At 35.3% G+C, this 25489-nt stretch overlaps 1 protein-coding gene and 1 long non-coding RNA gene across 2 annotated transcripts in view; both read left to right on the forward strand.

The window, feature by feature from the left end:
* LOC145676623 (uncharacterized) overlaps positions 1–25489 on the forward strand; it is a 273732-nt gene that overhangs the window by 206977 nt on the left and 41266 nt on the right. The gene's annotated exons all lie outside the window — the stretch shown is intronic.
* LOC145676624 (uncharacterized) lies at positions 5418–20861 on the forward strand. The gene is made up of 6 exons (XM_081747457.1): positions 5418–5746; positions 8249–8666; positions 10829–11002; positions 15562–16584; positions 17558–17876; positions 20401–20861. Exons 1-6 carry the CDS (start codon positions 5547–5549, stop codon positions 20859–20861), a joined length of 2595 nt encoding a protein of 864 aa, XP_081603583.1. The 5' UTR covers positions 5418–5546.

Raw genomic sequence — 25489 nt, forward strand, 5'->3', positions numbered from 1 at the left:
TAACATGTGATTATGTATGTCATGTATGTGGTTTATTCAAAGAATTAACCCTTATCATTAAAAGGTAAGTTGATCAACCTTCTTAACCAAATAGGGTCTCTAAGGGATCCCATGAACATTTTACTGAGCATTTGTTTCTACGGTGTGATTTTTAAGCTTTGTCTCTCATTTTTCAATATTAGGCTTCGTAAGATCTTTAGTTTTATAATTCTGGAAAAATGTACATATACATCAGTGTGTGTATCAAAAAAGTGTACCCCCAATAATTCAACATGAACATCAATAGTACTGCATCAGTGTTGACTACCGTGTGGAAATAGTTTAACCTCAACACTTAGTTTACTCTGTTACTTTTCAGATACGTAAATGGTGTATAAGTACATATATAAAGGGTGAGTCAAAACGTACCTCAAGAACAAATCTGCAGCTTAATACTTACTGTATAGAAATGATCATTTTTATATCTTCTTTACTGTACAAATTAGCGTGTCTTATACAAAGAATGATAACATGTGCTAGATTCTTACATATTGTATGTTTTGTTGTTTAATTTATACAATTGATTGTCACATGGTTTGTAAATCAAATGCTATACAACACTACATTTTACAAAAATGAGACATATTTACTAAATTCTACACTACAAGGAAAAAGAGCTGTTTAACTTGGTATACAAACATGAAATTTGTATTGTACGAATACTAGCAACATTAACAGCAAGCACTGCAAGTTTGAACTTTCCTATGGCTTCTGGACATAAATCGATTGCAATTGTCACACTTTGTATTTACCTTCCGAACCGAATTTCGTGCTCACAGCTATCATCGTCCTCTTTTCTTCTTTTCTGTACTTTTGGGTTAGTTGCGACTCGACCTTGGGTTGCTTGTACTCCTGCTGTTTCTATGCGAGTTTGTAACCCAATCGGCTCAGCAGCTCTTTGTGCAATGTTTGGATCTATTAGTTCTTTTCCCAACTACAACTAGAAGTCGTGTCTTTTGTTATGCTCTTTCTTATTGCTGTATGGTATTCTCAGGAGCCAAATGACGACTGAATTTATTGCTGTACTGTAAATTATGTTCATAAAGAGTCTAAAATGCCAACTGGAAGTACATCTAGAACATGAATATTGTCGAATCAATTCATCAGCGCTCTTGACTCTTCTTTTAGTTGGATTGTAATGAAGAATCATCTTTGGCGTTCGATTTTCGTCATCAAAGAATAATTAATGATTTGTGTTGATAGCACACGAAGAACTTTATTTTCTTGGGGATGTAGCTGACAATGGCCGTATCATCACAGAAAAGAAATATTGATAAATTGAGAAATACTGACAAATATTGATAACAGAAATATTGACTCCTGTCCTTTGAAGTGTCCATGATCGGTGGTGTGTCTGGCTCCTTTGCCTGAGTGTCACAGTAATAGTAATATCCTTTGTCAACAGAAACTCTGCAGTTGGTACGGAGGTAAAAAATGTATGTTTTGACATCTTTTTCTGTTCAGTACAAGGTTCCATTATGTAGCATTGAACGCGATGTGATTTTTTTCTCTGGAACATTTCGGGGAAATCTCCCTGTATACACATATAAATTGTCTTTATATCAGCTGCAGCCCAGAGTTTGATAGCATACATTGCTAGCTTTGACTTCATATATTGTTTGAATGGACAAGGTCCATGAAACGCCGCAAGTTGACACCTACTGTCAAAGTATCGAACGGTTCATAGAATTTCTTTTATTTTTCAAGGAAGTGATCCCAGACCTTTTTGATAGCTAAAAGCTTGATACTCGTTTTCGATGAACACGTGTAGTTTTATCATGAAATCGTATGAATTGACTGATATGAGCAAACCTAACCCTTAACATGACTACTGTGAAAAATGCACGTTAAATGCTTTCGTCCTTGCTTAACCTTAGGCAAATATTTTCTTTTCTGAAGCGCAGAGCTTCTGCTGTCACTAAAGCACTAAAGAAAGCTCTAAGTTCAACTAGATCTACATTTCTCCAGGCTCCAGCTTTTCCTGGAGCACACTCTTTTCTTATTTCGTTGATTGTTCGGATGGCTTCCTTATTCGTGTACTTCAAACGATATTTAACATTTCATCGTCAACAAAGTGATTGAACTCATCAAGAATGTTATTTGTATTCCAAGTAACTCTCGTAGGCCCTGGGGCCCCTTACATTTTATTATATCTTTGACGACGGGTCACATGTACAGCTGAAGTTTTCCAAACTCCCAGATTTTTCTATAATTTTGTCATCATTTCCTGGAATTGTCTTGTCGTCAACAACATCACTATGTTCTTTTATATTCACTTCTAAATTGTCCTCAGATTCTGAATCATTCCATCCACGAGGTATAAACTCATCATCTCAGTCACCCGCAGTATCCTCTGCACCACTAATTTCAAGGCTTTCTAACAATTCACAAATTGTCTCATTTTTGAGGAATCTTCTCTGTGCCTTACACAGCTGTCGAATGTTTATCCACAAACTATGGTAATATTGTTTACGCCCAAGGGTCACGCTCTCCATGAGGAAAGATAAGTTTGGGAATTTGAGGGAAAAGGACTGGAAAATGGTCTAGGGGATTTTTTGTTTATTATCACTTTATTTCATCATATCTTGTATATAGAAGTTGGATGTTGTTATCAATGCGATAGCAATCGTAAGATAGGGGAATGTCGGCATTACTTGCTAAATTGACTACAGTACACTGTAGGATTGGACAATATTTCTTTATGAGGGAGAAAAGAGGAATGAGATGACTATGAGATGAGGTGCACTTGACAACACAACACGAGGGTGATTGTTAGACATATGGAAGATAATCTTCTTGCTTGGGGACTGCTCCATGAATTGATGAGAGACATGGGGAAGCCCTGTTAGTAACAGAGGGCTACTATGCGGAATATGACGGTATGAAATGAGGTTAAGGATGGTCGATGAGAAAAGTACGAGTGAGTGGAAGATCGGGTTGGTCGGGTGGTACAGAAGCAATGATACAGTATGGAAAGAAGAGAAAGAGGAGAATGTATAATGGGATGTAAAAGATCAAAATTGGTATGAGCGTTAATAGTGTCACGGAGGAGCGGGTGATTAAAATTGAGACGTGTCTGAAAGTATTTAATACGAAGCTTTTTGAGATGGAATATGATTTGGGGAAAAGGCATTCGATCGTACTGGGTAGGCTATAGTGTGGCAGGAAGTTGTATCTTGGAAGATGGAGATGAATACGTTGTACGAATATTTTCTCCAGAATTTTAGTGAAAACCGGGGTGAGCTGAAACGGACGGTAAGAGGATACTTTGTCGGGATGTTTTTCTGGTTTAAGAAACATAAGAACTTTGAACGTTTTCCGTGTAGTGGGTATAGAGCCGGTACGAATAATAAAAGTATATATGAGGGCAAGGATATTTATCAGAACGGGTGGGCTTTCTTTCACATGGCGATACGATATGTTATCGATGCCTGGAGCGGTGCTGGGTTTGCGAGAGACTACATTCTTGATCTCAGCAGGAGTGATGTGAGCAGTGAGTGTGTTACGATAAGAGACTGTACTTAACGTCAGGTTGAAGATGTAGAAGAGAAGTTAAAGTGCTCTGTGGGATGATGACGAAAATGACGTGTAGATGATAACAGCGTAAACATATCCTGTAAGTAAGTAGAGAAGGCGTTAGCTTTATCTTGATTGGAGTGGAGTGTTTGATCATGATGAATGAGTGGATAGGCCTTTTTTGTGTTTTATTTTTCAGTGAGTGCGTTAAAACGCTTCCAATATAATTTTAAGCTTGGGATATGCCACTAAGAGAATTGAAAGGCTTGATTCTCTGTCTTAGTGCATATGCTTTAATGTAGTTGGAGACTGTACAGTGAAGGGCTCTGTGATGTTGAAGAGCTTTGCGGTTACCAGATCGAACATATTCCTTATAAAACTGACCTAAACGCTGAATGAGAGTAAAATATTGTGTGTGTAGTTTAGATTTACGAGGTGAGTAGTTAGAATGGGCAATGAATTTCTCGGAGGTAACTTGAATTAGGTTTTGTGCTTTGGGCCAAGGTAGACTATAGCTCATCGTCCGTCCAGGAGGGGCGCATTTCTGGTAGTGTGTTAAGTAAGCGCGATAGTTCGGCCACTATGCCTTATCATAACGGAGAACGAGTCGTTGAGGTGGCGGTGCTACGGTAGTACATGTGGTAGATACTCGGAGGCTAAATTTTATTGGGATATGATAATTTCCCAGAGAATCTAAGATATCGATGTGAATACGTTGTGATATAGATAAAGACGTTATGGCGTTGTCTGGAGCGGTATTGAATTAAGAGTGAGTAGGTTTAGGTAAAGGATGAAATACATCGGTCTTGGTTGTGGCAATAAAATTCCTGAAACTTGTATTATTTCTATCTGATCGACTCTGAATGTTAATGTCTGCTAAAATGATGTAATTGGAGAGGGTGTTAGAGATGCAGCGAAGGAACGAAAGTGGAATTGACTGACCTGGATGGACATAAATTGTTGCTACTCTTACACATAATGATTTATAATAAAGAGCAGTAATGAGATGTTCTGGTAGATTTTGGAGCGGAGCAGAATGAGTACGGTAAATTATGTGAGATGATAAACCTATGGGAAATTCGCCGTTGGCGCGGCGCGCTGTTATTGTACTATCTTGGCGAAGGATGTGGTAGCCTGGAAGTCGACAAGTGAGTTTGGGTATAAGTTTCAGTGAGAATGAAATTATTGACTTTTTCTTCCAGTAGAAGTTGTCCAAAAAGAATTTTATGAGTGTAAAATGAGCGGATGTTGAGGAATAAAAATATGAGCACCATGATAAAAGCCATGAATAACAGGGACATATACTGCAGTTGTGAGTGGAGTTGCATGGAAGTGGACATAGGGGGCCATTAAGGGGACATTTGCCATTTTGAGATTTACTAATATTAACGCATTACTCATGTTCTGTCTGTATGAAAACACTATTACATTGACTATATGTATGATTAAAAGTGATTTTATACAAAATTAGATAATTAATTACTGCATAATTAATTATTAATTATGCATTTTTATTACGTGTTTTTCTCTGTAATCAATTGTCAGAAATATTTTTTTAAAAAATATATGATTCTTTACACATTTCTCATTGACATAAAATAATAATACACGTCAATATCGTGACAGATGTTAAATTATTATTAATTGAAAATGGAAAAGTGCATTGCTGATACTACTGAATTCCGTATGAGGAGCAAACTTTCAGTTTTGAGCACTATTTTTGTGGAAAATACTTTATTTATTCCTATATATTGCATATCAGGCAAATCCCTATATATTTGTCTTTTGATTGGTACCACAGTTTTGGATATAGACATATGCATTTCAAAATAAAACATGAAACAATTTCGTAATATGTAAAATGCCACCCTCTTGGTTTGTGAGGTGGCGCCTCCCACTTCAGGCGACGTTTTTTTTCGGAACTTCTTGCAGTCTGGATAAGTCTTGACAGAGTTACCAACGCACAGTTTTATTCAGCTAGTGTTTTAGAAATGGGTCGTACGCGGCGATGTCCTTCCAGAAGTAGGAAGAGAAATAAGCATTCTAAGGCTATTCGTTTATCTTGGATAAAAAGGCGTAAAATAGAAGATAGCTCCAAGTGTGACACTTCTGTTTGTGTATCTTTGGAAGAAACAAGTGGAAGTTCTATGGAGGTTCCAATTGCAAGGGATGAATCAAATGATAAAGAAAGGTGAGATTTATTTTACTTTCCATCCTGATTATTAATTACTTTGAACCAACATAAAATGATTCTTATCTTGTTATCATTCTATCTAAATGTATACAGGGAAAGAACATTGTAAATCCAGTTTTATTGATTTTATACCAAAACTCATTTTTGTAGTCTGACTGAGCGTGTTCTTTACGCATATAGCTGCTTTTAACATCCAATTTACAGAGGAATGATCAAAATTTTTTACCACTTTGAGTAGTCCAAAACATCGTGTGCAATGCATACTTTTACGGTTGGGTGCAATCTCAAAATCGAAGAAAAAAAATGTACTTACCATGTTCTTTCCCTGTACCCTTCACATGTTTCACTAATCTTTTAGTGGATTATTATAATATTGCTAGGTGTATTATTTTTTTAAAATACAATTACGTGAATCATTTGCGTGTTTAATTTTATACAGCGATACATATAATAATAGTATTATGCGCAATGTTATATATGAAGGGCTTGGAACAATATGCCACATTTAAAAAAAAATCACTATTTTTAGGATCCTTGCATATCTTACGACCTGCAGTAGTCGATTTGGCTTTAAAGAAGTGGGGGAACACTCTCTATGTATTAATATAAAATTCTCTAATACATTGAATAACAAAATTATTTTGTAAGATTCCGGGGTAACGCGTTCCAGATGAAATAAAGTAGGGGAACGGATATTTGATTTTCTGGTAAATGGAGAACGACGTTCTCCGTATTCCCTCCAAATCGACCACTGACAACCCGTTGATCTTGACAAGTTTGCAAAAATCGAAATTAGGATCTGTAGATATAAGTATTCTTGTTTAAATTACTTTTTTATGATGGCAATGGCAAATTTCACTTTTCTCTCGGATCATAAATATATATTAGTTTAGCGTCCCTTGTCAGCAGCGAGGCTATATGAAACATGGACCTATTGGTTAACATGGAATCCGAACCACAATCGTTCTATGCTCTCCCTTCGGGACTCGAACCCAGGACCCCTTGCAGAGAAGCGCACGTGCTAGCCACTAGACCAGCGATATATATATATATATATATATATATATATATATATATATATATATATATATATATTGCATCTTATGTCTGAATGTTATGTGTTTGTATATGTAGGTATTTTAGGAAATGTATTCTACCTTATTTATTAAGTGTTTACTTTTATTGGTTCAATAATATATATACCCTAATACACTTGCCATCTTCTTTGATACTGTTTATAATTCACCTGAATTAGATGCTTTACAAAAACTTGTTATAATATACAGCTAAAATAAAAAATAGGAATTAATTTAACTGACAACATATAGAATTACAATAAGGATTAAACGATTATTTTACTTTAGGACTATTAATATTTCAGACTTGAAGAAATGTACTTTACTCGACTCATTCTATCACACATTTTATAATGGTTTACTGCTAAAATATGTACACTTTGAGGAAAATCACCTGCTAAATTGTTCATTGTAACTGAAGGTTTAGAGGAAAAAGTAATTATATATATATACAGTGGCGGATCCAGGATATGATCAAGGGAGGGGCTAAACCATAATTTGCCGTTTTATCCAGTGTAAAGCAGAATTGAAGCCCATTTTATCCAATGTAAACCTGAGCGTCAAGGGGAGGGGGCTATAGCCCCTTAGCCCCCCTTTGGATCCGCCCTTGTATATATATATATATATACATTGTTCACTAACTTAAAAGGCTTTTTTTTTTCGTGTGATTTATTTCTCTCATTTAATTTCAACAATACATATTTTCTTTATGTATTGAAATGTTACTTTAAAAAAAAAGTCTGAAATTCAAACTTTAAATCTATACGTAATTTATTAGTGGAAAGCTATTTAAAAAATCATGCTTAATTTACAGATTATTCCTACTAAATAATTTTTAGAAATCCTTGGTCAACTCACATCTGAAGGGGACTCAGCCTCCTACAACAACATTCAGTTGTTTGTTTACATCAGATTCCGGCAGCGTGATTTTCGCCCTCAACTTTTTTTTTTTTTTCGTCGTGGCTTTTGCTCCATATGATTTTCTACTCTTGGTTATTCCCCGAAAAGTAATGAAACCGAGTCTAAAATTGCACTGTTTTAATCTATCTAAATTGCAAACCAAAGAACAAAACCAGTTTCACATTTGAACTTCATATAAAAGTTACTTTTTTGGTTTTAATTTTCGAGCGACAATAGGAGATAATATAATAGTCATAGAGAAGAAAATCTAATTCAAATTTTTAAAAAGATAAACACATTTCGCAGTCCTACATACAGGAAAAAAGTAATTTTTGACCATCTGTTCTTCAATTATTCACCCTATTCATATAAGCCATATCGTTCAACATATAAGCACTAAATTTCTATAAATTTCATTTTCATTTCTATAATTTATTATTATTATTATTATTATTATTATTATTATTATTATTATTATTATTATTATTATTATTATTATTATTATTATTATATGTTATTTCAGCTCTGACACTGAGTCTCTACCATCTCTTGTAGTGGAGCCCGAAACAGAGATTGTTAGTCGCAATGACTTTCCAAATGGCTACCGGATTGTAAATTTGGGACACATTCTCAAGTGGTCCATAAAGCTCCAAGAAAACCACAGAAAGATATGTGTCTTAGGAAAAATGGATTTTCATAGAGAGAGACGTTCAGGACTAGTGTCTTACCTCTATTTCAAGTGCCGCGTGTGCAAACGCGAAGTATGTCACTCTACAGAGGAGGAACAACAGTCGAAAAGATCTGTAATCAATACTGCAGCTGTTTGGGGTACTGTTTCCATTGGAAGTGGGTATTCTCATCTAGAGGAATTCCTCAGTATTATGGATATCCCATGTATGAGCTTCAAACTATTCAACAAGATTGAACAAGATCTGGAACCGGTAAGTAATAATTGACAAATCCGTTTGATCTAAAAAAAAAAAAAAAAAAAAAAAAAAAAAAAAAAAAAAAACTGAAAAATATACTTTCCTACTTATCAACAATATCACAAGTGGCTAATATAATAGTTGTATTTATATAGTTCTGTATAGAAGATTTTATCATAATAGCACTTGCGCAATGAAAGTAATCTTAGTTACAAGCAGGCCCGCAACCAGCCATAGAAGTCTGGGGGTGCCATAAACATGTTAGGGGGGCCCAAGTCTTAAAATAATTGTTACAAATATATAAATTCATGATTTTTTGTGTTAATATAGTATACGATGCATTGAGATCTGCGAGCCATGAAAAATTTAGGGAGGTCTGGCCCCTTGCCCCCTTCTAGTTGCTGACCTGGTTACAAGGGCAACGTAGTAGTTTCAATTGCCAAAAATGTGGAAAACTCGAAAACGTAAATTAATCGTTAAAAAAAGAAAAAGAAAAAACACATAAAGCACATAAATCGGTTATTTCAGCTTTGATAGCGATCAAATATGACGGATTTATAATAAATTACTTTTGCTTTTGAGAAAATCTTTTTTTTTTCTGCACCGCGACTAAGAAAGGCGGTAATGATTAAATAAGCGATAATGGTGGGATGAAGGAAGTGGAGGGAAATTAGAGAACTCCAAAGGAAACACTTACGCGGTGTTTGTCCACCATAAAGTCCACATTGGTGGGACCGAGATCGAAGCAGGGTCGCCCTCCGCTATAGGTGAGCGTTCCACCACTGAACTAACGCGATCTCATAAGAAAAAATATATAAATGGGTCTCCCAAGCGGCTAATTTTGAATTGTAAATAAATTAATGACAAATAAATTCATCACCACTTCATATTGAACGGGGGAGTCTGAAAGAAAGCATGAATTCGCCGCCTAACTGCGAATATTTGAGTCGTGGTGGATGGTAGAGCGTTCATCTGGTACGTGGGTTTCCTGATTTGATCCCATCTCGCGCCAAACGGACAGATATCATTGCGTGGGTTTACATGGGGGTTCTTTTCTTTCGTCCACTTTCTTCATTCAACCATTTCATTCATTATCATCATCACCGTCTCCTTCAGGATCGGTGAATAAATTTCATATCAAAATGCGAATGCAGGATAAATTAGGGTTAAACAAAATGGGGTCAACATGAGCAGCTGTTGAAGGGTGGGGTGTAGTAAGATTTTTGAACTCACCACACTTTTAATTTTGCAATTTCAACTCAAAATAATGGAAAAAAGATGTTATAAATGGTTCAATAATATATTAACAAGCAAATTTTATTACAATTAACGTACGTAGTTAAAATCTACTTATTTTCAATCGCTGACTCCATTGGAGAAAATGATAAAATAACTTTAATCACAAGGAAATTGAGCGAGCGAGACCTTGATGTGAGGAGTTCGGCGCTTATATATATGGTCCCGCTATGATCCTCAGCTTACGTAACCCGCCATATAACGAATTGTGGATCACACTCGTTTTGCTGCTCTCGTGGAATTTTCATATTGATGTTGTCAAGAATACTTTATGGTGTGTGTGATGAGATGGTTGCGCACCGGAGCCATACGAGACTTTAATCTGTAAATTAACGTGAAATCCAAACCATTGATCTTTCACGAAATATTACCCGAATCTCCCACACAGCAAGCGAGAACGCTATTTGGCCACAAGGAAATAGTTTTAGAAACCGTTCTGCAACAAATCCTCCGGTATTTCGATTTAATTCAGCACTCTTGCAGGGGTGCGGGGCCGTAGGCTAACCAAACATTGATGATTTTATGTTTATGAGATGCGAGATCGGAGAGTGAGCATATGTGGGATTCAAGAGGTGAAGCCTCAGTCGCTATCTACATTTATACAAAGTAAAATTCAAACTGATATTTTCTGAACGCTGCTAGTCTTTGCAATGCATACCAGACAAAGCATGCAGAGACAAATAATAACTATTTATCCGTATAGTTTTTGCACAATCATAGAGAAACTGAGTCACATTCTCGATGACTAGGGAAATTTATCTTGTTCGTTATTGATATCACTCAAAGTAGAAAGTAAATGGGTAATGAGATTTGTAATGAATCAAAATTAGAACAAAATAACGATATGTCATGTTTTCTAAAACAATGTATATCTTTTGTAGGTGTGGACAGATTCTCTTTGGAGTCAGATGAAAGAAGCTGGAGAGGAAGAAAGAAGATTAGCGATTGGAAAGGGCCATGTAGATCCAGATGGTATACCATGGATAACTGTATACGTGGACGGAGGGTGGAGCAAAAGAAGTTATGGACATGGATACAATGCAGCTTCTGGAGTGGTGAGTATAGTTATACAAATTTAATGACTTATATAGGAAGGAATTAAAAACTAAGCCATATAGAAGTCAAAATAAAAAAATTAGGACAATACATAGGATTTGTGACGTAGAGTACTACTAAGGAATGATTTTTGGAAATGCGACAGGGATGGAGGGAAAATGGTGTCTGAAATATTTTAATAAAATGGAAATATATCCGAATCTCGTGACGTTAGATACTTTAAATTTGATATTTGCATTTCTCATTGAAAATCATTTGACATGTTTTTAGCGTTTTGTGACGTTTTAATTAGATGGGACGGAGAGGGGGGAAGAAAAGGAAAATGGCGAAAGGGAAAGGAAAATAGGAAGGGGAGAAAAGGAAAATGCAATGGGAGTTGCAATTCGTATCTTGCCAATATCTCGGAAACTCTGACGGTTAGAAACATAGAATTTCGTATTTGGACTTTTAATTTAAAATAATGTAGCACGTATTTCAGTGCTTTTTTTTAAATATGGCCCAGAAGGGAAGAAAAAGGGCGGCAAGAAAAATGGACGTGGATTATAATTACTATAGTAAGATGTTCACTCCGGGTTAGAGACTTGAAATTTGGTATTGGGATTTCCCATTTAAAATAAATTAACACATGTTTCGGCATTTTTTTATATTTTAGTGAAAGTAGAAGAAAAGAGCTACATTGTAATTCTTATAATAAGATGTCGATATCTTGGAATCTTTGAAGGTTAGGAACATGGATGTGGTATTTAGACTTTTCAATGGAGATTATTAGATACTTATTAAGCGTTTTTATGTATATCCTAGAAGGAAAGAAAAGAGGCGGGAAGAAAAGATGTTCAAATCTCGGAACCCCGGCATGTTAGAGACATGAAACTTGGAATTTGAACAAAAATTCGGGAAATGTGCAGGTGTATGATATGAAGAGCAAATGTAGAGGATCTGAGCAGTAGCGTAACTAAAGGCTTGGGGGCCCTCCCGCAGACAGCGTGGAGTGAGCCCCCTTCCCTACTTCCCACTTCACGATTTTGGGGCCCCTGATGGCTTGAGGCCCCCCGCAATGCAGGGTCTACGGGGCCCTTATTTACGCCCCTGGATCTGAGGGCGAAGCCCCCACGTACTGAACCTGACTCAACCTGCAAACCTGGGTTGGAGCTAATCCTTTGGCAACTTCAACTGAAATTCAATATGCTTGCAGGATTATGAGGTACGATGCCATAGGTCGAGTAAACGCCTAATAAGATGCGAGGCCGTACACGGAGCGATTTTCCGGATCTGAAATGAAATTCGGTGTGTTTGCAAGTTTATCAGATGCAAGGCCGTTGGCCGATCAAAAGGGATAAGGGAGGCTGTGGGCGAAGCCCCAAATGAAATTAAATATGGTTCTAGGTTCATGAACTGAGAGGCCGTAAACCGAGCAAACTGGGAGATCTAGGGGTGAAGCCGACGAATATTTTGTCTATATATTCAACTAACCACATTCTTTTTAAAATAATGTTTGTAAGTTTTAATTTCACCCTACCAATCATTGTGAAGATGGGAAATGAATTGTTTTGTTTGCTATCCACGTTCTATTTGGGGTGACCCTCCCTGCTGGTCTAATGGCTATTATGCGCGACTTTGGTGAACGGGATCCCGTGTTCGATTTCCAGTGGGAGTGCATTGAACGATAATCTTCGGATTTCAGGAGTTGTATATCTACGTCTCATGTAGCCTCGCTGCTCAAAGGAACGCTAAACATAAAATCAAAAGTTCAACTTGGCATTCTTTTATGAGCACAAGTAATATAATTTTTGTTAGTATACATTCTGTGGAGGTTGGGAACACCTCCCGCCAAAAACAGGGCTTTCAATAATTTCCGCTTCCACTCCTGGCTGTGTGAATTTTTCGCGAAATACGTATGTTCATATGAAACAACCAAATAAGCTCCGAAACATTCCTGAAAGCTTTCACAGATGAATGGATATTATTTTTCTTCTGAAGCAGAAATACTCTTTTGTGAAGGTCACTGCAAATGGGGTGGGGGTTTATTGACCACGAAAGAGAAGATTGAAGAGCTGTCCCCATTTGCAGACTTCCTTCTGCGAACTCGATATTATCTCATTGCCAGAAGCAACAGCTGAAGTGAAGGGATGAAATTTCATAACCACAATACCTTTTCCTTTTCCAGTACATTGTTTGTACTAGCAGATTCACAATTTAGACTAGCGGCAATTATCTTAGCCAAGATTCCAAACACCTCCTTCCCCAACTGGGATAGGTGGGGGAAAAAAAGACAATCTCTTGTTTCTGACCCTGCCGGCACGAACTATTTTTATACTCTTACATCTCGACCGTGACAATAGCTGTCATATTCCATCGTCTAGTTTATTCCAGGAATTACAATCTTACTCCTAGCAGGTCACTTACAATAATACATACAACATACAGTACTACACATTATACGCCGCGTTCCCTGTTTCCATTGTGATAAACAGCCCGAAAGATTTCAGAGTAGTGACTTATGCACACACACAAAACTTGCGTAGGGATATGTACAGTTCGTCGGTAATCATTCGAGAAAGTGAAAGAGCAGTTAGAAACGTCCATTCGCAATATTTGAAGTACCGCTGTTCTATTCAATTTAGAAGAAAGCCTGCTCTGTTTCTTGTGCAGAGGTACAGGAAAGAACAACGCTACACATGTTCCCTTCGCACAAAAAAAAAAAAAAAAAAATCCAGTTTCATTGCGATTTTATGGTCAACTTCCTGGCCTGAGCTTTGTCTGCTGAAGCGGTTAAAATCCAAAGAGAAAAGTGTCATTTATAATAACATAATTTCAATATTTAATAAATGTTCAATCTGTGATCAAAAATAGGCCGGTTTTCAATATTCAATAAATATTTGACATCCAGAAACAAATGAAATTTCAATACTTTATAAATATTATTTCACGATTCCTTGCTCTTAGGGATGTTTTTCCATTTTACCATTGATTTTTAGTTATTTTTTTATTTACTAAGTTTTCCACATTTATTTCTCTGTCATAAACCTTTTGCATGAAACGAACAGTGTAAGCATGAAAAAAAGTTTGCAGTAAGGAACATAATATAGATATTACGGGGAAAGGGTATCATGATTTTACAGAGGCTTACGAGAGGCATCCCAAGTAAAGCATCCCAATACTTTTCCCGGTAATGCCGGAGTCGCCTTGCTGATAGATTTCTTCAATCTAGCTACAGTGAGTGAGTGAGTGGCAAGGCGTTGTGTATTCTTGTTTATTTTCCTCTATTTAGATTTTTATTTTACTTCAGTTTTTCTATTTTTTTTTACATCACTTTAATATATAATGAAGAATGAAATAATCAAAATGACTGTGAGTACTACAAACATAGCGGCTTGCTATTTACATAAATTCTCAGCAAGGGAATTTCGGATCTTGTTTGAATGACCTAAATATGGCAACGCGGAAAATAAGTTTCACAGATGTATGTGTGTATATTAATTTGTTATCTTCTACAGCAGAAATTTAAACAAAGGGGTCGTTGGATTCGTTTCGATAGAGAATATGTCTTAGCATATATGAAATCATAATTTAAAAAATCAACATGGTGAAAATGAACAAAATAGAGATATGAAGAAATCATAAATCTAGGGTAGTTGCCTATTGTTTATCCTGTTAATTATGCAACTCAGTATGTAGAGTATGGATAACCTTCATAATAAGAAAACAAGGGTTTAAATCTCCATCATAATCGAAAAAGTAGGAATTCCCAAGCGAAACAAAGGTTGTAAATACAATTAAAGTAAATAAAAACTACAACACAACTACAGAAAGAACTGAAAAAGCACCAGCAGAACAAGAAAACTTCCAGTCTTGTGGTTGCATGCTGGTTTACCCTATAGATCATTATAAAAGTATTCATGTACTCTGTGTCTAGTCTGGCATTTGTTCCATAGAACGATTGTGGACTGAGTGAATATGCAACCGCAATGCTGCCTTTTCAGAACCTCCTATTATTATTATTATTATTATTATTATTATTATTATTATTATTATTATTAGTAGTAGTAGTAGTAGTAGTAGTAGTAGTAGTAGTAGTAGTATTTTAAATACCGTGATCTCAGCCTGTTTCAATATATTTCCGCATCTTTTCATATGATGTATAAAACGAACCTTCCACATGACGCACTGTCAACAATGGATGGATCCAAATCTTTCTAGTACTGCTTTGTTTCCTTTTTCTTCGCCGTACGTACATCAAGGCAAGGAGATGTCGTTTGTTTATTGCTGGACTCATGTTCTATCCTTCACGTTCAAATTCTAACTACTTCTTGGCACCGGCATTACCGGGATGTGTGGGCAAAGCAGCGCCGGAACCGGTTTTGCCGGCCGCGTGTCCAAAGCATCCTCGGTTCCGGTTCCGGCATTGTCGGTACTGGGCCAGCAATGCCGTGGACGTGTGCAAACGCTCTAAGGTCTACACTGTGTTTTGTTAAATTTGAATACGTTTTACGTTTTATCGTGCATAATGTTGCTAATACTTAAATTTTACTTACATTGTTGTATATATTATCTTTTCCAGGCATGTATTATTGGTCAAGAAACTAACAAGCTATTATTTTTGGGAGTGAGAAACAAATATTGTTCAGTGTGCGCTGCAGCGTCATCAAGAAATAAAAAACCAAGCGACCATCGATGTTACCGCAACTGGTCATCCTCATCTTCGTCGATGGAAGCTGACATAATCGTAGAAGGCTTTTGCAAGAGCCAAGAAATGCATACGCTTCGCTACAAACGATTTGTGGCAGATGGCGACTCCAGCGTTCACTCCAGGATAATCGAAAAGGTGCCGTATGGACGTCAAGTCACGAAAGTTGAATGCGCAAATCATTGTGTGCGGAATTATACATGTGCGCTCCACAAGCTGCGTATGCAAAATAGTTTCCCCTTGCAAGCCAGAACAATTTTGCGAGATAGAATTCCACGTCTAACCGCTGCTGCTCGGGGAGCTATATCCTATAATGCAAAACAGAAGTGTTCAGTGCAGGATCTTAGAGATGACCTGCGAAATGGTCCATCGCACGTATTTGGGAACCACGAGAAGTGCAAACAGTACTTTTGTACAAAAAAAGAAGATAGAAACTTAGTTCCAGATTTAGAAAAGGCCGGATTGTATTACCACATTATGGCTGCTGTAGACCAGTTAATAAGAAAGGCAGACCGATTAGTTCCAAACGAAACAACTAATCGGGTTGAGCTGTATATGAGCCTTCTGTCAAAGTTCAATGCTGGTAAGAGGCTTAATTTGACAAATCGCGGTGCCTTCCAGCGCCGATGCTATGTTACAGGACTATCATATAACAAAAAAGCAGCATGGCACCGTAGTCCTTGGAAATCTGTGATAGAAAATAGTCCTGGAATGTATTTCAGGAGATTTATGAACAAGAGAAGCCGCAAGCGTTCTCACTCCCGTTCACGACGAGTAAGAAGAAAATTAGAACTTCCACCAGAAAAGGACAGAGATTATGGGCCGGACGCGGATAAACCACCGCTGTCTCCGACTTCGCTTCAATCAGCCTGTGAAGCCGAGCTCAAAACATACGACGTAAGTTTTCATTTCTTAAACCATATTAAATTATTTGAATTTTTTTTAAAGTTTACTTTAAGTTCGTTTTATCATTTATTTTATACCTTTAATAGCACTGAAAGTTGAAACAATATTTTTGGAATATTTATTTTATACTCAATATTGAAATTGCATTATTGTTTGATTTCTAATACTTATAAAATAGTGAAAAGCCCTATTTCTTACCGCCCATTGCATGTTTATTGGATACTGAAATTATGTTACTATGAATACTTATTCAAAAAAACAAACAAAATAATAATAATAATAATAAAGCATAAATATTTTTTTCTTAAATATCCATTGAATAACAAGCATAAAAAGTGTAAATATTTCATATTAGTGATTCAATGAATGTTTGAAAAGTAATGTTTAAAAAAAAATTATGCTATACTATTTTTTTAAAATGAATTTTTGGTTTAATAAATACTCATGTAATATAATTTTAATATTCAATAAATACGCAATGGGCGGTCAAAAATAGGCCTTTTTAAAAATTCTATAAATTCAAAACAATGAAATTTTAATATTTTATAAACTGTTTTCAACAAATGATTCACCGTTTGAAGAAAGAATAATAGGCCCACTTATTTCTCTCTACTAAAACTAGAACTGGTACAAATTTATATTACTTCAGGTTTCAATTGAATTTTTGTGGAGCCAAAATTATAATTGCGCATAAATCAAAAACGGAAGTAGATAGCGAATAGCAGCTTTCGTTAACTGATTTAGCATCTTACTATGTCAATCCTTTTTTAAGCCAAAACGGTAAGAGATATCGAAAAGTGGTTTCCGGGAATCGATTCAATCTCGAATTTGTTTGATTTTGCTTTGAATTTGCATAGTTTGTAAGTCTGCCATAGTTTCACACTGTGAAACGAAACTAACTTATTATTATTATTATTATTATTATTATTATTATTATTATTATTATTATTATTATTATTATTAGGTTACAACAGAACAGAGAACAAATATAGAAGTTTCTTCTAGAGGACAGCACGGCAACTTAGTTTACGAGGAGCAGCGTCGTAACAGACTAACAGCGTCTATGTTTGGTAGGGTAATTAAGCGTAAAGATAACACCGCCTGTCATTCATTGGTAAAGGATGTACTTTACAAAAGAAATGTATGTACACCAGCCATGGAATATGGGAGGAATTATGAACATGTGGCTCTCCGAAGGCTTGCGGCTGAGAAAGGCTGGACAATACAAAAGAGAGGACTGTACATAGATCTCACACACGGATTTTTGGCCGCTAGTCCTGATGGTAAGAACATTTTTTCATTAGTAAATCTTTCCGAATGAAAATTATTTTTATTTATTTTCTGTATACAACCATCTCGTACTTAGAAACCTGACCCATACTTTTCAAGTCGGAAATAGATGAGATAAAGCCTACTATCAATTTACTTCACTTCAATGCGTGGACATGGGAGAACTAAGAACCTACAGATATAGGTTATTTACTCTAAAGTATTTTGTGTACTTTCAGTATCGATTCCAGTATTGGATTCAACAGTAGCCCATATGAACAAATACAATTTACCTGACATGTATTTATTAATATTATCTACTATAGTCGGTTCAAAGAAAAAATGAGAAATGTTGCTTTTGTTGAAAATTTTTTCCAAATATAATGTGCGTTTTACTTCTTTTAAAAAATCGAATGTTATTTTTTCTATATAAAATTGAATAATTAAGTACAATAAATTTTGAATTCACAACGCGGTCGCTCCTTCGCCATTATAACTCTGACCAAAGGTTTTTCCTGTTTGATGGGCTATCGTCCTATCCTATAAAATTTCTGGTGGATTTTGTTCTCTGAAGTTTTGTTCGTAGTTTCGTTTTTTATGGCTCCGTTTCTTTGTAAATTTTTGATATTGATATTTAAAAAGTTTGGGGAAGCAAAAATTACTGCTTTCATAATAAAAACTAGAAGCAAAAGTTATAGCTGCTGTAAAATATTCGTAATTCTGATTTCCGTTTATTCGTAGCCGACTGAGGGGCCAGTAAGTAGCAGTATATGTGCAACGCGAAAAAATGATAACGAATTTATTTAGGGAGGGCCTTGAGCCCAATAGCTCCCCTAAATATGTCCCTGGAAGGAACAGTTAGGTGGCCTAACTTACGTCTTTCAGAAAATGTTAACCAGTTTACTATTCCTGTTTATCATATGACTGTTTTCCAGAGGTTCCCAACCGTATTTACCCGGCGCCTTCCTTCGTAAACCTTGCATACTTCACTCCTCCGGCCCCCTCCTTCACATTCGTTACTCATACTGTACATCCTCTTTGACTATTTCCGCGATTTCAGATACTGCTTTGAACTTTCAAATCTTCAATAATAATAATTATATTAATTTATTTTATCTGCAAGACTTCTGCCAGGAGCCCATGTTACGGGGGATATGGGGCTGCAGCCCTCGGACCCCACGATTCAGGCAACCAATGCGTGATTGGAAACTGTATTTTTTTTTTCTAAGTATTCCCTTCTAATCGAGTTTCGAAGATTTGACGTTACATACAGGAATGTAATGTGGCTTATACGGAACTATACAGATTTTTTTTTCGAGTCCATCGTATCCTCATATATATTGGAATATGTATGACACGCCAAGTAGTCTTCCGTATACGCTGCATATTTTAAAACGGTCGAACGTATACCTACCAGAAATTTTAGCATTACATTACTTGTTATATTCGTACTATAGTGACCGCAACGACTTGTGAAGCTTGGGATTTACATCAGAAATAGAAACGTTGTGGTTCAACTCTGATACACCCAAAGATTCATAAACAATACTTTCGAGAGAAGACACTCATAAAAAATTTTGTGTGGGGCTTAACAACCGTAATGCACCCTTGCGTTCTATTGGCCGGTACCTCAAGCTTCACAACTCCTTGCGATTACTATAATAAGAGAGTTTAAAGGAACTATTCATGCAATTATTTCTATCTCTTCATTTATTAGAGATTTACTGTTATACGAAGATACACGCTGAGATCACACGTAGTTGCCTACTGGAAATTTTTACACATTTCCCTTTATTTATTATCATTTTTTCTCTTCACCGATAAACGCTTTTGGATATTATTACAGTTCAAATACGTAGCAAAATTATACTTGTAGAACAAACACTTCAACATATTACCCAAAAGTAAAGTGACTTGTCTCATTCTTTTTTTTAAAGCTTTTCTTTTTTTTAAGTTTATCTCACGTTATACACTAAGACTAGGAGATTATGATGTTGAGAGGGATGATAATGGTGAAATGACGGAAGAGGTAGAAAAACTTTGTGTTAGCTAGTACCCCAATCATCACTAATAATTTCGAAATATGTTCTACATAAATCTTAGAAGTAAGCCTAAACATTAAAAAAATATTGTTTTTCCTGAATAAACTTCAACGTTTACAAGGCGATTTTTATAATACGCGTAGTTATACAACAAATAATTTAGTATTCCATTCTTCAATAACACACATTGACTTATGTATGTGATTCTGTGCAAACGTTCACACCCAGTTCTCGTACCAATATGACTTCAAATAGTTATGATTTTGGAACTGCAAGGGAAAGATATTGGCCATAATTTGTAATTCACGAGAGTTTAATTTGATTGAAGAGTTGCAGTTTGCCTTTAGTTATGTCTTTTCTCCTGAACCAGTGTCGAACAAATTTTACTTTTTGACTAAATTTGAAATAGGGAGGATACTAATTTTTCATATGCAACACCTTAATCGTCACAAAGTAATAATTAATATTATAATTGGTATTATCTGCATATTTACAGGGTATGTAGTTGAAGAGAATGCACTAGTGGAAGTCAAGTGCGTTCCTTCCCTCAGGAACAAAGATATTCAAGAAGAAATAAGAAAGAGGAAAGGGGCATTTTTCTTACTTGTCCAGCCAGATGGAAGCTTGAAACTAAAAGAAAATAGTGATTACTACTACCAAATTCAGGGACAGCTGAACATTGTCGAACTAAATAAGTGCTATTTGGTAGTGTATATTGACGACAAAACACCTCTGTATATTGAAAAGGTAGTAAGGAATGAAGATTTATGGAAGAATATTATGCTTCCTAAACTCTGTCGTTTTTTTAAAGAATGCATGCTACCAGAGATTGTCGATCCGTTAATCCCACGTGGAATGAAATGTAGAGATCCCGACTACATAGTGAAAGCCCAGGAGGAAATCCAGAGGAGAAAGGAAAGCAAAGAAAATAGTACAAATAAAAAAGGGAAAAAGTGAGAAAGGCAAAGTATGTTTTACATGTTTGGAACGACCTATTCTCAAACATTACTATTTGTAATTCCAACAAGTATTCTTCTTCTTCTTTATATTATTATTATTTGTATCCCTATATTGTGCTGTTTTGTTGTTACAGTAAATGTAAACATTATTTTTTTTGTTCAATATCGTCAGTGTGTGTTCAATATATGTATTTATGTTGTCATTATTATTATTATTATTATTATTATTATTATTATTATTATTATTATTATTATTATTATTATTATTATTATTATTATTTTGAAATGTTGCTTTAATAATTTAGTTCTCGTAATATTTTGGACATTTTTAAAAGCAAGATAACGCACTAAGTAAAGAACTGTAGCGACTAAAGACTCCAAAGTTTAAAAAAAGGGTAGTGGCTCTACAGGTAGTTACAAAGTCACGTGGCATTCTAATAAATCCATAAAATATATAGCTACATATAGCCATTACAAACAACAAACACTTGCAACCTTGATGATTTTGGAACATACCATAGCGGGTTTGATGCTATTCTCGTTGGCTTTGCTCTTTCTAGCGTCCACCTGCTGTCATAGAACAGTCCTGCTTTACGTACAACATAATTAATAATTTTCAAGACAAATGTGTTTAAAATAATAATAATAATAATAATGTTAGTAATAACGTTCTGAAAACGTAATAGATTTCGTGGAACAAAATTGTCAATTATATATTTAGGTAGGAACACGTAAGCGTGTTTGCACACGATACCGTCAAAATCGGTGGAAGCCCCGACAATATCGTTGCCGGTGATGAGCGAAGTAAGCGACACAAAATGTATATTCTGCACTGTTTTTCTAAAACTCTTCTCCATATATGAAAAGAAATAAAAAAAATAATAATAATCGGGAAAATTATTTTTTAAAACAAAGGATTACAAAAATTGTTCTGAAGAGGTGAGGAGGATGGTACAAAATTTAGAAAAAATAGGCCTATGCCTAAACATGTTTAGATTAGTGCCGTTTTAAATAGGTGTCGTAAACATATTATTTTCGTTTCGATGAGAATTGATGCTGCGGTACATTGCAAACTATATTAGTTTTAATTTTTGTTGAAAACTGATACATATTGTATGTATGTATATTATTTTGTGTTCCATGCAATTAACACTAATGTCATAGTAGATTAAATGATAAGATTCGAATTACTAACTTTGTTTTACATTGCTCCATACATACACTGGCGCAAATCCCGGGGGGTGAAGGGGACATGTCCCCCCAATCTTGGAACTGAGGGGATTGTCCCCCCAATAATCCGAATGTGTTTTTTTTGGGGGAGAAATTTGATTATTTGTGTCCGGTCGCCAGAAAAGAAAGTGAGATGAAATTAATGTCCACTCAGAATAAGCCTCAAATCTGCCCGCCTCCCAATGTTGAAGACAATTCTGCTCGCCTGATCGTCAACAGCATTGCTTCTCAACTACACAAATATGTTGAACATTGCTCTCTCTCTCTCTCTCTCTCTCTCTCTATATATATATATATATATATATATATATATATATATATATATATATATATATATATATACATATATATATATATATATGGGAACGATCTTACCCCCCCCCTTCCCAATGTTGAAGACAGATTGGCGCTGTTGCATGCATACCTGTCGTTCCTCGTTTCTTTTTGTCCATGAACTCAAAATCCTGGGCAAGGCTTGCATAAACTTCTCGCCATGCTTTTTGCTTTTCAATTCTGTCCTTGAAAGAGTCTGTTATCTTATCCCATATGCAAGGTCTACATTCCACAAGTTCAATAAGGGTTAAAATATCGAATGGAAAAATTCTTGCCATCTCTAAAATTCTAAGCAAAACTAGAAAGGTAAGAATGCATTAATGCACAACCTTTTCATCCAGTCACTGTAGCTAAACTGCAGAACTCTATTAGGGGGGTCGAGCCCGGTACAAAGGGGAGAGGGAAAACTTGGATACATAGCTTTGGTCTTTGTTTTCAATTGCCATTCCACAAATTCTTTTAAAAAATGAGGGATTTGGGATAGTTTTGGAAGTGAGAGAAAAAATCTGCAACAAGTGAAGCATGAAGTCACATCCCTGTTGTTGAGATCACAATCAAGAAAATGTCAAATGAGTCAATTGTCCTTGGAGCTTTGCCAAGAGTGTTTGTGCTGGTTTCGTTTCAAAATAATAATAATTCTACTTTTACTTGTCAACAAATATTCTATTCAATCATTGCTTATTGAGTGGGACCGGGAAAATTGATCTACACACAATTCTGATGAAAATAAAAGGAAGTAATAATAATCAGGATTTTTTTCCATATGCTTATGTTCACAGTGTATCAAACTTTGAAAATTACGCTTAAATTAATTTCCAGAATGTATTAAAATTTAAATGCATTAGTAGATTAAAAAGAAATATATATCATCAGAGAGTGTGTGTGTGAGAAAGAAAGAACAAAATTAAAAAAGGAGTGGAAAATAATCAAGAAATTGGTTATCTAAATTTCCTCTATTCTATTTGGTAATAGCTATTTAGAGAGAAACCAGTACTCTTCAGCCTTCCCACATTTTATACTTATTTAATAAAGGGAATTAGCTACTCCATAACAGAGACTGCAAAAAAATAATAAGCAGTTCCGAAGTTGTTTATAGGACAAGATAATAATGATATTATTATACAATTGTAATAATAATAAAAAAAGAAACAACAAAATTCCAAAGACAAGAAACGAAACAAGAATACACAGCGCCTTGTCACTCACTCTCTTCATCTGACCCACTGGCCGGCCGACATTATCGGCCGCATGTGTATCCAATCATAAGAAAACATTGCCCCCGACAAAATCGGTGTCGGCGATATTGCCGACAATATCGGGGGTTTGGCCGACAGCATCTGCGTGTCGGTGGCGTGTGCAAACGCACTAAGTGTGTGTCTATATTTACCTTAGAAAATTCAAGAGAGAGAAAAAATTAACACAACTTTTCTATTTCAAGCATGTTGACACGATATAAGAATAAAGAAAGAGGAAATTCTATAAGTATAAAATTTAACAATTGTGTAAAAAGCTCTACACAAAATGGTAGTTTGTGACTTTAATTTTGCAAACAGAACTCAGGTTTTAACAAAACGAAACTCACAACAAACTATGTCTTGAACAGAGAAAGAGATGTAAGCGAAATCTTATACCGAAAGAAAAAAAATATTTTGTGTTTTTCTTTATGTTATATTTCAATAACTGTGATATTATCAATTTACAAAGATGAAACATGGCTGATTTCCTAGTTACTGGCTTGAATTTATATCTTCTTATTATAATATGTATATATGGTGAGTCAAAGTGATATTTGTTAAATTCTCCGAAACAAGGTAACATTACTAATTTCAGGTTTTATTCAAAGCTAATTTTCGCATACTGATAATTATGTTTAGTGATAATTTAACCGTGAAGTAGGGAAGGACACGAGACAAGATTAGAGTCTGTCTCGTCTCGAAAATATGTCGTGAAATTGGTTTCTCGTCTCGAAAAATATACAATTTTGCTATTGCAAGAACTCTGTTTCGTCTCGAATTTTGTAATGAAAAGTCTTTGTCTCGTCTCGTCTCGTCCCCATCACTCGCAAATCTGGGACAGGAAAAAGTTAAAACTCAAATGAAGGAATTGTATATAATCCAACACACACATACACATTGTATATATATATTCAGGGATGTAATGGAGGGTATACGCGGGTATACGGCGTATACCCACCTCTAATTTTTGGAAACTGTCGTATAGCCATTTAAATTTAGGAAGTACGCGGGTATACGCTACATTTGATCAATAGTATACTCAATTCATTGGAACAAACAACTGCTTTTCATTTACTTTATTTAAAAAAAAAATCTCACTAAACAGCTGGTCGTCAGGCTGTTACCACGAATGATGTCTAAATTATTTTAAAATATTTGCGTTTTGGGGGCGTGGGAATCTAATTTTCTAGGATCTTTTCTATAATGCAAAAAGGTGAAGTTATATATATATATATATATATATATATATATATATATATATATGTAAATGTATATGTAAATAGAAAGTCATATAGGTGAAAAACAAGTGTCAGTGATTATTAGTGTTAGTGACAGCAAAAGCATACAGTGTAGTGTAGTGTTAAGAATATTAGTTTTGGTGCACAAGTGTTAGTGTGGTAAACACAGGTGAAAACCATTAGTGCAGTGAAAGAAATAGGTGAATACCAAAGAAATATATATATATATATATATATATATATATATATATATATATATATATATATATATATATATATATATATATATATAACATATGGATGAAAAACCTAAAAACACAGGGAAAACCTGCAAGAAACAAGAAGAAGCCTAAGGTAAAAAGAAGAAGAAGCCAAAAGGTAACAACATAAATACGCAGAGAACACAGATACCAAACACACATACAGAAATACACAATAAACAAGCAAACTAGATTCAAACTTTTTTCTTAAATTTTTATAGTTCTTTCTTGTTGTTGTTTTGTTTCGTTTTTGTAAATTTTCCCTTTTTTGGTCTCTTTTCCTTCCCCATCCTTTCCCTCCCAAATTTTCCTACTTTTTTTCTTTTTTCA

This window comes from Thermobia domestica, unplaced genomic scaffold, assembly GCF_964235325.1.
Source record: "Thermobia domestica unplaced genomic scaffold, izTheDome1.hap1.1 HAP1_SCAFFOLD_247, whole genome shotgun sequence".
NCBI lineage: Eukaryota > Metazoa > Arthropoda > Insecta > Zygentoma > Lepismatidae > Thermobia > Thermobia domestica.